Source organism: Oncorhynchus masou, chromosome 22 (genome assembly GCF_036934945.1).
Source record: "Oncorhynchus masou masou isolate Uvic2021 chromosome 22, UVic_Omas_1.1, whole genome shotgun sequence".
Classification (NCBI taxonomy): Eukaryota; Metazoa; Chordata; class Actinopteri; order Salmoniformes; family Salmonidae; genus Oncorhynchus; species Oncorhynchus masou.
In genome coordinates, this window is record NC_088233.1 from 58,816,427 (window position 1) to 58,834,848 (window position 18,422).

At 41.5% G+C, this 18,422-nt stretch overlaps 1 protein-coding gene across 1 annotated transcript in view; it reads left to right on the forward strand.

The window, feature by feature from the left end:
* abtb2b (ankyrin repeat and BTB (POZ) domain containing 2b) overlaps nucleotides 1-18,422 on the forward strand; it is a 140,030-nt gene that overhangs the window by 100,959 nt on the left and 20,649 nt on the right. The window contains exons 3-4 of the mRNA XM_064930638.1: nucleotides 366-576; nucleotides 18,211-18,363. Coding sequence (XP_064786710.1) covers nucleotides 366-576; nucleotides 18,211-18,363 — 364 coding nt within the window. The remainder of the gene's footprint in view (nucleotides 1-365; nucleotides 577-18,210; nucleotides 18,364-18,422) is intronic.

An 18,422-nucleotide genomic window follows, 5' to 3' on the forward strand; every position in this document is an offset into this window, starting at 1 on the left:
TCATGAAGTGTTCGATTAGATTTTCGATTACATTTACATTTACATTTAAGTCATTTAGCAGACGCTCTTATCCAGAGCGACTTACAAATTGGTGAATTCACCTTCTGACATCATTTGCATTGATGTCATAGTAATTAGAGGGACAATAGATAGATGCTGAATACCAGGCAGTTAGAAAGTTTGGTAGGCTGCTAATGACCGTCAGCAGCATCAGAGCTTGTAGAAGCCTAATTACCTTGACTAAACTTTCACATGGAATTTAACTGCCTTCATGTCTCGTGTCCGCCGGTGTGGCGGTAATACGGTCACCGCAACAGCCCTAATCTCACCTTCACCCTCACCATCTCCCTGTGTCTCTCTCCTAGGTGACCTGGTGTCCAGAGCCATGCACCACATGCAGCGTTTGAGCTCCGTACGCCCGGTGCTCAGCCCGGCCCGCCACACCCGGCCCCAACAGATTGTCTCCTGGTTGCCCGACGCCCTCCACACCCTCTACTACTTCCTCCGCTGCCCACAGATGGAGTCCATGGAGAACCCCAACCTAGACCCACCCAGGATGGCCCTCAGCAAGGAGAGGTAGGGGTTATATGGATGTTTATACACACACGCACACACAAAGACACACAGTTCACACACACACACTCTCTTTCTCTCTCTGTGCACTTCACAAAATAGATGGCATCATGAGGGAGGATAATTATGTGGATATATTGAAGCAACATCTCAAGACATCAGTCAGGAAGTTGAAGCTTGGTCGCAAATGGGTCTTCCAAATGGACAATGACCCCAAGCATACTTCCAAAGTTGTGGAAAATGGCTTAAGGACAACAAGGTCAAGGTATTGGAGTGGCCATCACAAAGCCCTGACCTCAACCATATAGAACATTTGTGGGCAGAACTGAAAAAGCGTATGCGATTAAGGAGGCCTACAAACCTGACTCAGTAACACCAGCTTTGTTAGGAGGAATGGGCCAAAATTGTGGGAAGCTTGTGGAAGGCTACCCAAAACATTCAACACAAGTTAAACAATTTAAAGGCAACGCTACCAAATACGAATTGAGTGTTTTGTAAACATGTGATGAATGTGGGAATGTGATGAAAGAAATAAAAGCTGAAATAAATCATTTTCTCTGCTATTATTCTGACATTTCACATTCTTAAAATGAAGTGGTGATCCTACCTGACCTAAGACAGAGATTTTTTACTAGGATTAAATGTTAGGAATTGTGAAAAGCTGATTTTAATTGTAGTTGGCTAAGGTGTATGTAAACTTCTGACTTCAACTGTAGATGCAGAAAAACAAAAATAAACATGTCTGTGACTGACACTGTTTAATTAAGAACTGAGAATAGGCGAAGTTGGCTAACCACAGTTCTTTCTTACACAGCTCACATTCACCAAGTACATCACTTTATTAAAGAGCTCTTATCAACTTGTCACAAACTTCCTGTGAACCCCTCCTCTTCCCACCAACCATTCACAACGGAGTCTACAAGGTTCTTATTCGGGTGCTAATGCTAGGTAGGGGGACAGGTAGTCGTTACAGGTGTAAATGTTAGTCTTAGAGAACTGTGGACTATTTGAAAGATGTGATTAAGAGAAAGGGTTAGTGTATTTAAGAGGTGCTAATGGGTTTTAACCCTGTCAGTGGCTCTTTTCATCTCTTATGGCTGGCTTCTCGGCTTTGAGGTTGAGGTCAAGGTAATTGTATGTTTTTAGACATAGTTATCTCATTGGTAGTGTCTGAACAGTTGTAGGCCTATAGCTGATTTGTGAGAGATTAGAGGTTCCATGACCATGTTAATGAACTGAATGGTGTGTGCTCATTGGACATTTCTCATCTGGTTTTGCCTCAGGACTCAAATTAAACCTGGTTGTCTCAGTCACGACCCAATATCACACTGCGGGGGAAAAACCGCCAAAATGCAGCCTGGGAAACTATTTTTAATGCTATATTGATTGTAAATGTAGGAAGTATATGACGAGAACACCATTTTTTATGAAGATTGTTAGTTAGCTCACTGGTTTAAGACCACAAAATCAACCAACGTGCTGATAATAGTCTGTGTTGATAATACTGTGATTGAAGAAAGATAGTTTTCAGAGATTAAATAAGTAAATGTAGGCATTTTCTACACACTTTCTACCTCGTTTTAGTCATTTAGGTTCGGACTAAATAAATACAAATAAGAGAATCACTGCTCAAATAACCCCTGATAGAGCAGGGGTTCTCTCTGGAAGTTACTGCTTGTGTTGTACGTATGCCAGTGACAACAGGGCGTGGACTAGGGCTGACTCACTACTGATTCCACTATTTCCTGTCCTCCAGTAAGATGTGATAAAAAGCTGTATAAATATGTAGCTCATGTGGTCATTATGAAACTACACGTCGGTTCCCTTAGGTTGGTTCTCCAGGATTCATGGATATGTTACGGAAGTAATTGGTGAAATTAAAAAGACAATGTTTTGAACCTGCTACATTTTAGGGAGGTGTGTGTGTGTTCACATGCACGTCTTCATACAGTACCAGTCAAAAGTTTGGAAAGACCTACTCATTCAAGGGTAATTCTTTATTGTACTATTTTCTACATTGTAGAATAACAGTGAAGATGTCAAGACTATAAAATAACACATATGGAATCATGTAGTAACCAAAAAAGTGTTAAACAATTCAAAATATTTGAGATTCTTCAAAGTAGCTTTGTCTTGATGGCAGCTTTACACACTTGGCATTCTATGAACCAGCTTCATGAGGTTGTCACTTGGAATGCATTTCAATTAACAGGTGTGCCTTGTTAAAAGTTAATTTGTGGAATTTCTTTCCTTCTTAATGCGTTTGAGACAATTAGTTGTGTTGTGACATGGTAGGGGTGGTATACAGAAGATGGCCCTGTTTGGTAATAGACCGAGTCTGTAGTATGGCTGGCAAGAACAACTCAAATGCGCAAAAAGAAACGACAGTCCGTCATTACTTCAAGACATGAAGGTCAGTCAATATGGAACATTTCAAGTACTTCGTAAGTTTCTTCAAGTGCAGTTGCAAAAATCATCAAGCGCTATGCTGAAACTGGCTCTCATGAGGACCACCACAGCACAGTCTAGGTAAGTCTATGGTGGCCTAGAGTGGTTCTCAATCAGAGGCAGGTGTTTATCGTTGTCTCTGATTCGGAACCATATTTAGGCAGCCATATTCTTTGAGTGTTTCATGGGTGATTGTTCCTGTCTCTGTGTTTGATTGCACCAGATAGGGCTGTTTCGGGTTTTCACGTTTTGTATTGTTCGTTATTATCTTTATTAAAGATGAATCGAAATAACCACGCTGCAGTTTGGTCCTCCTCTCCTTAAGCTTTGGTTGTCTTCCTCTCAGACGTCCATGTCTTCTCCCTGGACTTCCTCAATGAACATCTCTTAACTTCTTGAAACTCCCCATCCCGGATCCGGGTTTGTGACTAAAGCCTCAGGCTCATTAGCATAACGCAACGTTAACGATTTCTGAAAATCGCAAATAAAATGAAAATAATGTGTCTGCTCTCAAGCTTAGCCTTTTCTTAACAACACTGTCATCTCAGATTTTCAAAATATGCTTTTGAACCATAGAAATTGACTAATTTGTGTAAGAGTATGCAAAGCTAGCATAGCATTTTGAGTAGCATTTAGCACGCAACATTTTCACAAAAACCAGATAACCAAATAAATAAAATCATTTACCTTTGAAGAGCTTCTGATGTTTTCAATGAGGAGACTCTCAGTTACATGCCAAATGCGCAGTTTTTCCTGAAAGCGTCTGTGTGTAGGAGAAATCGTTCCGTTTTCTACATTGCGTCTGGCTACCAAAACGACCCGAAAATTCAGTCACCTACAACGTAAAACTTTTTCCGGATTAACTACATAATATCGACCGAAACATGGCAAACGTAGTTTGGAATCAATCCTCAAGGTGTTTTTTCACATATCTCTTCATTGAAATGCAGTTCGTGGAAGCTTGCTTTCCTCTCTGTATCGCATGGAAAAATACTGGCAGCTGAGTTTTGCGCACCAATTTCGCGCAGGACACCGGGCGGACACCTGGTAAATGTGGTCTCTTATGGTCAATCTTCCAATGATCTGCCTACAAATACGTCACAATGCTGCAGACACCTTGGGAAACGACAGAAAGGGCAGGCTCATTCCTCTCGCATTCACAGCCATATAAGGAGACAATGGAAAACAGAGCCTCAAAAATCCTTGTCATTTCCTGGATGCCATCTCATCTTGGTTTTGCCTGAAGCTCACGTTCTAGGGCACGCACAGAGAATATCTTGGTATTTCTGGACACGTCAGAGTGTTTTCTTTCGAATGGTATCAATTATATGCATAGTCGAGCATCTTTTTGTGACAAAATATCTTGTTTAAAACGGGAACGTTTTTCATCCAAAAATGAAATAGCGCCCCCATAGATGTAAGAGGTTAAACATCAGACTCTGAGGCCTCATCTTTATTGTCACTTTCCAACCTTGTTTGCCAAGCTCAAAAAGCCTCAAATTTGCCCAGATGACCATCAATTTTTCAACCCTTGTATTGGTCAGCCTGTTGCGTGCTTGGTGTGTGTGTCCCCAAACAAGTATCAGTTGTGCTCTGATGTGACTGATGTTGATGGGATTTGGAGGAAACATGGGAAAGAGCCTCAGATCCACAAAGTCCCTTCCACCAGGTGGCTGATGATATATGTTGGCACATTGCCATATTGCATCTCCATTCCAAACCCGTTGCTTGGAAGTGTACTTCGCCAGACTGCCAAGAACCTTGCTCTCATTCAGGCCAAGGTGGTGAGACATGGTAGTGATGACACCATAGGCCTTGTTGATCTCTGCACCAGACAGGATGCTCTTGCCAGCATACTTGGGGTCCAACATGTACGCTGCAGCGTATATGGTCTTCAGGCAGAAGTCTTCACGTTTTTTTATGTATTTCAGAATTGCGGTTTCCTCTGCTTGGAGCAAGAGTGAAGTGGGCAGGGCAGTACGGATTTCTTCTCTTACATCTGCAAGAAGAGTCTTGAAATCATTTCAATACAATTTTGCTGAACAAATGTGGAATAGATGTTGAATTGATGTCTGTGCCTAGTGGGCTGTGTGTGTTTTTCATTTGAGTTTATGATTGTATATGCATCCAAGGGAATGTTTGTGTTTGGTTATGGCAGGAGCGGCATGTGTGTGTGTGTTTGTGTGTGCGCTTCTTGAGTAGGGTTGCAAAGGGAGAGTATATTACTGGAAACTTTCTACATTTACCAGGAAACTACCAGAATTTTGGTATCAAGGATTTTATGTAATATATTACAAGACATCTAGTGGCTCTTTTGGGTACTTCAGATTATCACGGGTGTCTGTAAAGCTGTAAAACATTATCCTAAATATAAACCATCAACTTGGTGAATACCATTGGTGTTTAGAATGAGGGTGTCAGCATGCAATCTCCTTTTAAGGTTATTTTTTATTTTTACAAACTTTTATTTATTTTACAATGTCAATATGTATTTGTTGTGAATGTTTTGGCATCAAACCGGTGGCAGTTGTGAAAAGTCAATAGTTGGAAGAGTTAATTGAAAATAATGCCATTGTTGATGAGATTATGTTTGGATTAATTAGGCTATTTTCTCTTGAACCATATGTTCTATCTACTAGAAAGTCATGGACAATAATGACACAGAAATAATAAATTAACACTATATATGAATATATTTTATACCAAGTTATTCAAGTATAAATGACCAAAGTTACGATAGATTGCCATAGATTTTCTGTTAATTACCAAAAGTACTGTAGATTCTGGTAACTTTGGTAAATTACCAGTAGCTTTGCAACCCTAATCCTGAGAGACACGCACACATCTACTCCAGCTGGCTCCCATACCGTACCTCAATCAATCAATCAATCAATCAATCAATCAATCAATCAATTTATAAAGCCCTTTGTACATCAGATGATGTCACGAAGTGCTATACAGAAACCCAGCCTAAATCTCCAAACAGCAAGTAATGCAGATGTAGAAGCACGGTGGCTAGGAAAAACTCCCTAGAAAGGCAGGAACCTAGGAAGAAGTCGAGAGAGGGACCAGGCTCTGAGGGGTGGCCAGTCCTTTTCTTCTGTGCTGTGGTTGAGATCATAACAGTACATGGACAAGATGTTCAAACATTCATAGATGACCAGAAATAAATAATAATAATAATAATCACAGTGATTGTAGAGGGTGTAACAGGTCAGCACCTCACGAGTAAATATTAGTTGGCTTTTCATATCCGAGGATTCAGAGTTAGAGACAGCAGGTGCGATAGAGAGAGAGAGTCACAAACAGCAGGTCCGGGACAAGGTAGCACATCCGGTGAACATGTCAAGGTTCCATAGCCGCAGGCAGACCAGTTGAAACTGAATCAGCAGCAAGACAAGGTGGACTGGGGACAATAAGGAGTCATCGGGCCAGGTAGTCCTGAGGCATGGTCCCAGGGCTCAGGTCCTCGGGAGGGGAGGGAGAGAATTAGAGGGAGCATATTTAAATTCACACAGAACACCGGATAAGACAGCAGAAATACTCCAGATATAACAGACTGATCCTAACCCTCCGACACACAAACTATTGCAGCATAAATACCGGAGACTGAGAGAGGAGGGGTCGGGAGACACTGTGTCTCCGTCCAAAAATATCCCCAGACAGGGCCAACCAGGAAGGATATAACCCCACCCACTTTGCCAAAGCACAGCCCCCACACCACTAGAGGGATATCTTCAACCACCAACTTACTACCCTGAGACAAGGCCGAGTATAGCCCACGAAGATCTTCCCCACGGCACAAATCCGAGAGGGGCGCCAAACCCGGACAGGAAGATCACGTCAGTGACTCAACCCACTCAAGTGACGCACCACTCCTAGGGACGGGATGAAAGAGCACCAGTAAGCCAGTGACTCAGCCCCCGTAAAAGGGTTAGAGGCAGAGAATCCCGGTGGAGGGGAACCGGCCAGGCAGAGACAGCAAGGGCGGTTCGTCGCTCCAGTGCCTTTCCGTTCACCTTCACACCAGACTACACTCAATCATAGGACCTACTGAAGAGATGAAAGAGCAAATATGCTCTTCTCATTATTATCAAAGAGAAAAGAACACCACACACAACTCTCCATTCCACCAGACCTCTACAAGTGTGTGTGTAGAGTGTGTGAGTGTGTGTGAGGGATGGGAGGTACAATTAGTATCTGACAATAGTTAGTGTGATGCCACCATAATGTTCCCTCGCTCTTTCTCTCACTCTCTCTTGCTTTCATTCTCTCTCTTGCTCTCTCTCTCACTCTCTCCCCCTCACTCTCTCTCCAGAAACCTCCATTAACATTTTGTTGTAAACTCTAACCACAACTCTGTGTGGCCCAAGACATCAGACATTTGAACAGACCCCAACTCTACTCAACACGTCTTATCACAGGAACATACTTCATTCAACATTCAACAGACAATGCCATGAAAGCATTGTGTTAATATGTGTGTGTGTCTGTTACAAGTGTGTGTGAGGGCATGTGTGTGTGCATTCTTTCATACATGTGTGGTATATTTTAATGACACAGAGTCATCCCACTAAATATATTTAATGTAAACAACCACTTTCATCAGTGAGAGATGTTAATGACAATTTACTTTACCCTTTCTTTACCTCTCCTCTCCTTTCCCAGACCAATATTTTCTGCTTCCAAAGCATGAGTAATTCGACTCCCCGGGCCACCCTAAACACACACAACCAGACACACACATGCAGACACACACGCACACACAGGCTCTAGCTGTAGAAAGTGGCTGTCTAATTGGACAATGTGTAGTGTTGTTACAAAGTGGGGAGATAATGTTGCCGCTAAACACTGATACAAGGTCAGATATTTTCCATTTTGTAGTGTTTACATTTATGCGTGGAAGCAAGATAATATAATCCTAGATCTGTGATTGAGGGCAACTTAATATTGTTAACACCAAGGTCTGAGTCTGTCTCGTTATTAGATTGCTATCAGATCTGTTGTAGTTGTAATGGACCCGGATCTACATGAGTCCAGACACGTGCTGTGTACAAATCAAGAGGTCAGTTAAACTCTGGCTGGCCTGTTTGTATTTACATCTCATTGGCTCTAAATCTAGGATCTCTGAGCTAAGATCAGCCGTTGAGGGGTAGGATGAGGAGTCAGGGGTTAGGGTGCAAACACCTTACTGTGATTAGCCTGCATTGGCTTTATTACAATGTAAAATACACTGATAATGGATATACAGTGCATTCCGGAAAGTATTCATGCCTCTTGAGGTTTTCCACATTTTGTTACAATACAGCCTAATTCTAAAATTGATTAATTTTTTTTTCCTTCATTAATCTACCCCATAATGACAAAGCGAAAACAGGTTTTATCACATTTCTGCAAATGTAAAAAAAAAAACAACAACAACTGAAACATCACATTTACATAAGAATTCAGACAGACCCTTTACTCAGTGTTTGGTTGAAGCACCTTTGGCAGTGATTAAAGCTTCAAGTCTTCTTGGGTATGACGCGACATGTTTGACGCACCTGTATTTGGGGAGTTTCTCCAATTCTTCTCTGCAGATCCTCTCAAGCTCTGTCAGGTTGTATGGGGAGCATCGCTGCACAGCTATTTTCAGGTTTCTCCAGAGATGTTTGATTGGGTTCAAGTCCAGGCTCTGGCTGTGCCACAAAAGGACATACAGAGACTTGTCCCGAAGCCACTTCTGCGTTGTCTTGGTTGTGTGCTTAGGGTTGTTGTCCTGTTGGAAGGTGAGTCTTCGCCCCAGTCTGAGGTCCTGAACGCTCGGAAGCAGGTTTTTATCAATGATCTCACTTTCCCTCAAACCTGACTTGTTTCTCATGGTCTGAAAGTCCTTTAGATTGCCTTTGGAAACTCCAAGCGGGCTGTCATGTGTCTTTTACTGAGGAGTGGCTTCCATCTGGCCACTCTACCATAAATGCCTGATTAGTGGAGTGCTGGAGAGATGGTTGTCCTTCTAGATGGTTCTCCCATCGCTACAGAGGAACTCTGGAGCTCTGTCAAAGCGACCATCAGGTTCTTGATCATCTCCCTGACCAAGGCCCTTCTCCCCCAATTGCTTAGTTTGAACGGGTGGCCAGCTCTAGGAAGAGTCTTGGTGGTTCCTTACCTCTTCCATTTAAGAATGATGGAGGCCACTGTGTTCTTGGGGACCTTCAATGCTGCAGAAGTGTTTTGGTATCCTTCTCCAGATCTGTGCCTCTACACAATTCTGTCTCGGAACTCTATGGACAATTCCTTCGACCTTGGCTTGGTTTTTGCTCTGACATGCACTGTCAACTGTGGGACCTTATAAAGACAGGTGTGTGTCTTTCCAAATCATGTCCAATCCATTGAATTTACCACAGGTGGACTCCAATCAAGTTGTAGAAACATCTCAAGGCTGATCAATGGAAACTGGCTGCACCTGAGCTCAATTTTGAGTGTCATAGCAAAGGGTCTGAATACTTATGTGAAGATATTTCTGTTTTTATTTTTTACACATTTGATAAAAATATTAGAAAAAACTGTTTTTCCTTGGTCATTATCGGGTATTGTGTGTAGATTGCTGAGGAAAATTCCATTTTAGAATAAGGCTGAAACCTAATTTTTTTGTTGATAAAGTCAAAAGGTTCTGATTACTTACCGAATGCACTGTATATATTTGTTTAAAAACGTGTATGCTAAGTCAACATCTACTGTCTCCAAGAGTTTTTGTAATCCGTGATTTTAGTCCAAAACCAGCTGTGTGTGTGTGTGTGGGGGGGGGGGGGGTAGTGCTGCACGGTATACCGAAACTTCGGTAGTTTTTCGATACAAAAAAAACTTCTGTAAAATGTGTCTCGTGATTGAAAGGATCAGGTCTATCAGCACAGCCCTTTATAGCGTGAAGAGCGTGCCTGCTCCAGTTCATTGCTAATGCTGTCTGGTTGGTTAATAATAATAGTGCTCTCTGCATTGTTAATAATAATAGTAATAACAATTTATTACATTTGTAAAGCACTTTTCATTATACAGAATAATCTCAAAGTGCATGACATTTTAAATTGAAACCAAATAGGAAAAAAATGGCCAACTGACACAAAGAACACAGATGACGCTACAAGGGACTTGGAAACCAACGAGTACATCTATCCACAGAAAGCCATCCTAAAGAGAATGGTGTTTAGGCCTGTTTAACTGAGCCCAGAGTCTGTGTTAGCTCCCCACTCATTCTGCATAGAAGTTAACGCACTTGAATAATTTAACACGGCATATACAAATGTTGAAACTGTTCTTTACTGTTCGCAAAACAATGTCCGACCAGCCTAGAAAACTTTACAATACAGGACGATACCGGTAGCTTTCAGTTTTAATTGTAGGCTACCTTTCCTTGCAAGCTTACAACTGAAGCAGACATCAATTCAGTACCCTAGTACTTTGTTTGTGATAATATGCTAACCGTAATGCAAAATTTGCCGATTGTCAACAAAACGCCACTTAGTCTCCATCGCCACTAAAAACTCATTAACTTTCTAGTCTCCCTCGCCTCCCGTCTGGTTTCCACAAAATTCCATAGCCACAAAGTCAGATTACACAGCCACGTTCTGCCTCGCAAATTACGTAATTTTTTTCTTAGAGACAGTGCACACTTTTATATAAGAAGAGATTGCTTATTCTATGCAAATGTTGTTGATCACTTCAATAAAATAATATTGTTATTCTCGCAGTTTCCAATAAAACGTGTCCTAAATAGAAGGGATTTTGTAGCCCCATGAAATCAGCTAAAACGAGCTCAAATAACAAAATAATAATGCATTCACACAATCCTTTTGAATAATATGCATTCACCTGTATTTTGAATAGACTTAAGCTACATCTTGATTTACCCAGTTTATCAATGGAGATTTACCATTCAAATAAATGATTACCATTATGTTGGTTTGTGGTTAGATTGGTAAAAACAAAGTCAAATTGATTGTATGATTGTATAATCTATTCATTAATGCATACATGGCTGTCTCAAAAAAATACACATAAAAATGGTCAAATATTTAACTCAAAAGATTCCTATTAATAGAACAGAGCAATAACTGACTTTTGGCTAATATGCCTTTTTATTTTTTTGTTGTGGTTTTGTTTCGGTATCAAGTATCGTGACGGTATTGAGAATTGTGATACTAAACCTGGTATCGGTATCAAAGTGGAAATTCTGGTATCGTGACAACACTAGTGTGGGGGATAGTGTTTGGAAGTGGGTTAGTGGAGTGGACTAGCCCTCGTGTTATTTAGTTTCAGTCCAATGCGGGCATCTGGTTTTGATGGACAGAGGGGACACCGGTTCCTGTGAAAGGTTGGGGGGCGTGTGTGTGTTGTGGAGTAACATGGTGATGGGGGCAGACTGTGAGAGTGATGATGGGTGAGGTACATGATGGGTGGGGTACATACAGACAGACACGCTCCATCTAATTTCCTGTGTGGGTAACTGGCAGTGGTGTGTATACACACCGATACACACACACACTCATGAGTACAAGGACAAACATGTGCACACACACTCCATTCTTGTCTTAAAGCTGCTGAGAGTTTCCCATTTCAGGCCTCTTGTTCAGATACGAGAGGGCCATAAATTAAGTAGACCGTTCAATAAACCAGGATAGGGGGATTTTTTTTCCTTTTATACAGCACCTCTGGGAATGTGGAACTGGTTTCTGATTGGTTTAATCTAGAGAGCAGCTTTTTGGTGAATCAATAAGTGTTTAGTATTGGAGATGAAAATGCTTTATTTGAAACGGCTCTGGGTTGAGAGCCAGAGTGGTGTTTGTGCTGTCATAACTAATATGCAGTAAAGTGACACAGAGTAGAGTGATCCTGGTGACAATTATGGATACAGACACATGCACAGTTTATTTATTTGCACCAAAGTAAACAAGTGATAGACAGGTGCTGTCTGGTGAGGACAGGCCTACAAGCCCTCAGTCCAGCCTCTTTCAGCCTATTGCGGACAGTCTGAGCACTGATGAAGGGATTGTGCATTCCTGTACCGATCCTGGCAGGTGTTGTTACACGTGGTCTGCCACTGCGAGGACGATCAAGCTGTCCGTCCTGTCTCCCTGTAGTGCTGTCTTAGGCATCTCACAGTACGGACATTGCAATTTATTGCCATGGCCACATCTGCAGTCCTCATACCTCCTTGCAGCATGCCTAAGGCACGTTCACGCAGATGAGTTGGGACCCTGGGCATCTTTTTCAGTGTTTTTCAGTCAGTAGAAAGGCCTCTTAAGTGTCCTAAGTTTTCATAACTGTGACCTTAATTGCCTACCGTCTGTAAGCTGTTAGTGTCTTAACAACCGTTCCACAGGTGCATGTTCGTTACTTGTTCATGGTTCATTGAACACGCATGGGAAACTGTGTTTAAACCCTTTACAATGAAGATCTGTGATTTGGATTGTTATGAATTATCTTTGAAAGACAGGGTCCTGTAGAAAGGACATTTCTTTTTTTTGCTGAGTTTATGTAATCAGCTAGCTAGCTATACATATTGTCAGCCAGTAAATACATGATTTAAATAATAAAAGCAGAATCTAATTAATATTAATAAGCCAACCCCATCATGGTTAAGGCTAGCCATTCTTGTCATATGATAATGGTATTTGGTCATATGATTATGGCGGTAGTGAGAGAGAGAGCAACACCCATGTTAAGGCAGGGAGAGGACGAACAGGTCATCAATTGAGCATTTTAATTTTAATTCTCTATCTGTTTAACTACTCACCTTTGCTGACTGTAGCCCAAGTGCTATAACAAAAATGTATTTCCTAAATTCGGATTTCATTTTGTTGTCATGGCAGGAGTCAGAGACAGGCAATAGAGTAAGCGAGAGAGAGAAAGAGAGCACCGCCCATGTTTAAGCAGGGGGAGGACTAACAGGTGAGAATTTGGAATTTGAGTTAGACAAAGCACATTGCACAGCAATTTACAACGTACATAGATTGGAACTATCGTCTCAACTCCCCATATTTGCTGACTGTAGCCCAAGTGCTATAACAAATGTTGTTGCTTGCATTCTGATTTAATTTTGTTGTCATGGCAGGGGTCAGAGAGAGCAAAAGAGAGAGCACCACATGCGTGGTCTGGTAGCAGGAGTGTTTACCTGTGTGCATGGTCTTCTAAGTGAAGTGGGATTACTGGAGAAAAATGATCTACAGTAGACAAACACTCACAAACACATACATCTTGGTGCTATGATTGCACACTGTGAATTTTCGCATAATAGATATCTGACTTTATCAAAATTGGATTTGATTTTTCAAATTATTTGTTGGTCTGAGTAATCTGATTGAAATATGTATCTCTAATATGGTCATACGTTTGGTTCGGAAGTGCAGCTAATTTTCCACTTAATTTTGTGGGCAGTGTGCACATAGGCAGATCTGTCTCTCGAGACATGACAGGCTATGGTGGCCTTTCTCAATAGCAAGGCTATGCTCACTGAGTCTGTACATAGTCAAAGCTTTCCTTAACCTCTAGCGTCGAGCAATCCCGTATCCGGGAGCGTAATCATAGCCTCAAGCTCATTCGCATAACGCAACGTTAACTATTCCTGAAAATCGCAAATGAAATTAAATAAATATATTGGCTCACAAGCTTAGCCTTTTGTTAACAACACTGTCATCTCAGATTTTCAAAATATGCTTTTCAACCATAGCTACATAAGCATCTGTGTAAGAGTATTGATAGCTAGCATAGCATTAAGCCTAGCATTCAGCAGGCAACATTTTCACAAAAACAAGAAAAGCATTCAAATAAAATCATTTACCTTTGAAGAACTTTGGATGTTTTCAATGAGGAGACTCTCAGTTAGATAGAAAATGTTCAGTTTTTCCAAAAAGATTATTTGTGTAGGAGAAATCGCTCCATTTTTTTTCATCACGTTTCGCTAAGAAAAACCCAGAAAATTCAGTTATTACAAGGTCGAACTTTTATCCAAATTAACTCCATAATATCGACAAACATGGCAAACGTTGTTTAGAATCAATCCTCAAGGTGTTTTTCACATATCTATTTGATGATAAATCATTCGTGGCAGTTGCCTTTCTCTTCTGAACCAAATGGAAAAGTGGACGCAGCTGGAGATTGCGCAATAATTTTGACGGAGGACACCAAGCTGGTAAATGTAGTCTCTTATGGTCAATCTTCCAATGATATGCCTACAAATACGTCACAATGCTGCAGACACCTTGGGGAAACGACAGAAAGTGTAGGTTCATTCCTGGCGCATTCACAGCCATATAAGGAGACATTGGAACACAGCGCCATCAAAACCTGGGCCATTTCCTGTATGAAATTTCATCTTTGTTTCACTTGTAGCATTAGTTCTGTGGCACTCACAGACAATATCTTTGCAGTTTTGGAAACGTCAGAGTGGTTTCTTTCCAAAGCTTTTCGTGACAAAATATCTTGTTTAAAACGGAAACGTTTTTTATCCCAAAATTAAAAGAGCGCCCCCTATATCGAAGAAGTTAATTTATGGGTCAGTCACAGTGGTCAAGTATTCTTCCACTGTGTAGTATCTGTTTAGGGCCAAATAGCATTCCAGTTTGCACAGTTTCCTTGGTTAATTATTTTCAATGTGTCAAGTAATTATCTTTTTGTTTTCTAATGATTTCGTTGGGTCTAATTGTGTTGCTCAGCAAGCATCAGCTTGCTGAGGGAACTCTTCACTAAGTTTATCTCTCTGTAGGTAATTGCTTTGGTATGGAAGGTTTGGGAATCGCTTCCTTTTTGGTGGTTTTAGAATTTAACGTCTTTTTTCTGGATTTTGATCATTTGCGGGTATCGTCTTAATTCTGCTCTGCATGCATTATTTTGTGAGGATGTTTTTGCAGAATACTGCATGCAGAGTCTCAATTTGATGTTTGTCCCATTTTGTGAATTTTGGGTTGGTGAGTGGACCCCAGACCTCACAACCATAAAGGGGAATGGATTCTGGAACTGAGTCAAGTATTTTTAGCCAGATCCTAATTGGAATGTTGAATTTTATGTTCCTTTTGATGGCGTGGAAGTGCCTTTTTGTCTTGTCTCTCAGTTTCTTCACAGCTTTGTGAAAGTTACCTGTGGTGCTGATGTTTAGGCTGAGATAGGTATAGTTTTTTGTGTGATCCAGGGCAACAGTGTCTAGATGGAATTTTGTATTTGTGGTCCTGGCAACTGGACCTTTTTTGGAAAGTTATTTTTTGGAAAGACAAAATTATTTTTGTCTTACTGTCAGGGCCCCTGTCAGGGCCCCATAAATTAACTTCACTGTCAGGGCCCGGTATGACCGTGTCTGTCCAGAAGATCTTGGTGCTGCTGTAGGCCCTCCTCGGTTGGTGACAGAAGCACCAGATAATTAGCAAACAATTTGACTTCAGATTCTAGTAGGGTGAGGCCGGGTGTTGCATACTGTTGTAGTGCACTTGCTAATTTGTTGATATATATGTTGAAGAGGTTTAGGCTCAAGCTGCATCCCTGTCTTATCCCACGACCCCGTGGAAAGAAATCGGTGTGTTTTTTGCCAATTTTAACTGCACATTTGTTGTGTACATGCATTTTATCATTTGTAGGTTTTTCCCCCAACACCGCTTTCCATCAATTTATATTGCAGACCATCATGCCAAGTTGAGTCAAATGCTTTTTTGAAATTAACAATGCATGAGAAGACTTCTGCTTTTATTTTGGTTTGCTTGTCAATTATGGTGTGCCGGGTGAATATGCGGTCTGTCTTATGGTAATATCTCTCTCTCTCTCCCTCCCTAATTCCCTCCTTCCCTCCCTCACTCCCAAACACATCAACAATATCACTACTTGCCGTATCTGGATTCTTGTATATTATTGTCTAAGTGTTTGCTGTTATATTTAAATATAGATGGGATTACAGAGCCAGTAGTAAACAATAGGAGTATATGTGACACGTAGCTTAGTGGTTAGAGGGTTCGAAAAGCCTTAAAAGGTTGAAAATATTTTCGAAGTGCCCTTGAGAAAGGACACTTAACCCTAATTTGCTCCAGGGGCGCCGTACTACTATGGCTGACCCTGTAAAATAACATGTATCTGGTGTATGTGACAATAAAACATCAATATAAGGAGGAGTTGTATTGTTTTATTGCAGTCTTTGATCGTGTGAAGCAGCAACAGTGATAGTAATAAGTGTTTTGAACACTGTCTCCCTCATCTCTAAAGATTGTGTTATCACACACACTCCTGCTGTGATGTTATTCTGAGCAACGCCCTGGAGACACACGAACACACACATCGTCTCCGTAGTGTGTATTGACTGTGGATAATGAGCACCCGAACACCTGTGGTGTCATTCATGCATCTACACTCTGGCACAGCAGGCAACTCCAAGGTGGTCTCATTCACATTGTTCTCATTGTTAGCACTCTTGAACTTAAATAGCATTGTTGGCTAGCATTGATACTATCATTCAGTTGTCTTATCAACCTCTAGTGACAGAGACAGAAAGAGGGACAGATGCTCCAGTGCATTCACATAGAGTAACAGAACAGGGAAAGTCTCTGTTGCTGTCACCGAGGTCTGACAGTTGAGGCAGCCAGGGGCCCGATGGGGGCTGGGGGGGTTTGAATAATTGAAGTTGGGGGTTGCAGCTATGGGTTGGCTTGGTGGGTGGGGGATGGAAGTTCTGTGAGTGTGTGTGTAGGCAATTGATGGGCAGGTGATTAGGAAATAGGGGGTAGGGTGTTGGTGGGATTTTAAAAGGTTTAGGGGGAATTGGTAGTTGCTAACAGGCTCAGGTTTAGGGGGGTGGTTTAAGTGGTGGGTGAAGAAGGGGGGCGGGAATCAATGACACTCTGGTTCTATACTGGTCTCACCCCTTGACCGCTTCCATCTCTATTACGTGGCTAGCAGGCAGAATCATTTTAATTTTATTTTTATTTCACCTTTATTTAACCAGGTAGGCCAGTTGAGAACATGTTCTCAATTACAACTGTGACCTGGCCAAGATAAAGCAAACCAGTGCAAGAAAAAAACAACACGACACAGAGTTGCACATGAGATAAACAAAAGTACAGTCAATAACAATAGAAAAATCTAAATACAGTGTGTGAAAATGGAGTAAGGAGGTAAGGCAATAAATAGGCCATAATAGCGAAGTAATTACAATTTAGAAAATTGGAGTGATAGATGTGCAGATGATGTGCAAGTAGAAATACTGGTGTGCAAAAATGCAAAACAAATGTAAATAAAAACAATATCGGGATGAGGTAGGTAGTTGAATGGGCTATTTACAGATGGGCTGTGTACAGCTGCAGCGATCGGTGAGCTGCAGAGATAGCTGCTCAGATAGCTGATAAATTCAATAAAAAATCCTACAATGTGATTTTCTGGATTTTTTTTCTCATTTTGTCTGTCATAGTTGAAGTGTACCTATGATAAATTACAGGCTTCTCATCTTTTTAAGTGGGAGAACTTGCACAATTGGTGGCTGACTAAATACTTTTTTGCCCCACTGTATAAGTCTACAACTTCAGCTATTTTTGCAATTTGTTCCAGTCAAGATACACAAGGATGTACAAACAGACACACACAAGTGGTGTTCAGGGTCAGGAGATGTTATCCTGCTGAATGCTGGTCTTCAGGTCTGAGCCAGAGATACTCAAAAAGGAAAGAACACGCGCTCTCTCGCTCTCTCTCCCTTTTCTCTCTCTCCCTGAACTCTCCTGGGTAGCTAAATCACTTGCTACATTTAGTAAATGCATATTTAGACTGGAAAGTTGGAGTTCCTCTTTCAAAACAGGATGTTATTTGGGACAGATTGGTTTCCCATCCAGCTCCTGACTGTGTCCCAAATGGCACCTTATCCCCTAAATAGTGCACTACTTTTCTCATATTGGTGCTATTTGGGACACAAGCCCTGTTTTACACATTTGGGACACAAGCCCTTCTTTCCTTAACCGGTTCTCCCTGGAGCTCATATTTGGGGCAAAATAGAAGATATTGCATTAAGGGAGCTATATAATATTAAGCGCCCTAAATTGCACCCTGTCACTGAGCGCTATGGGCCCTGGTCAAAATTACTGCACTTAATAGGGAATAGAGGATTTCTCTCTCCATTCTTTCCCTTTCTGAAGGATACAGGTATTGATGGGGTGTGAATTGTTCTGTAACACCATTCTGTGTCTTCCATAGGCCCTTCCTGCTGCTGCCGCCCCTGATGGAGTGGATGCGAGTGGCTATTGTGCACGCTGAGCACCGCCGCAGCCTATTGGTGGACAGTGATGATGTCAGACAGACCGCTAGACAGCTCCTCCCAGGCATGGACTGTGAACCCAGACAGCTGAAGTAAGAGAGAGCGCACACACACACACACACACACACACACACACACAGTTAAATAGATA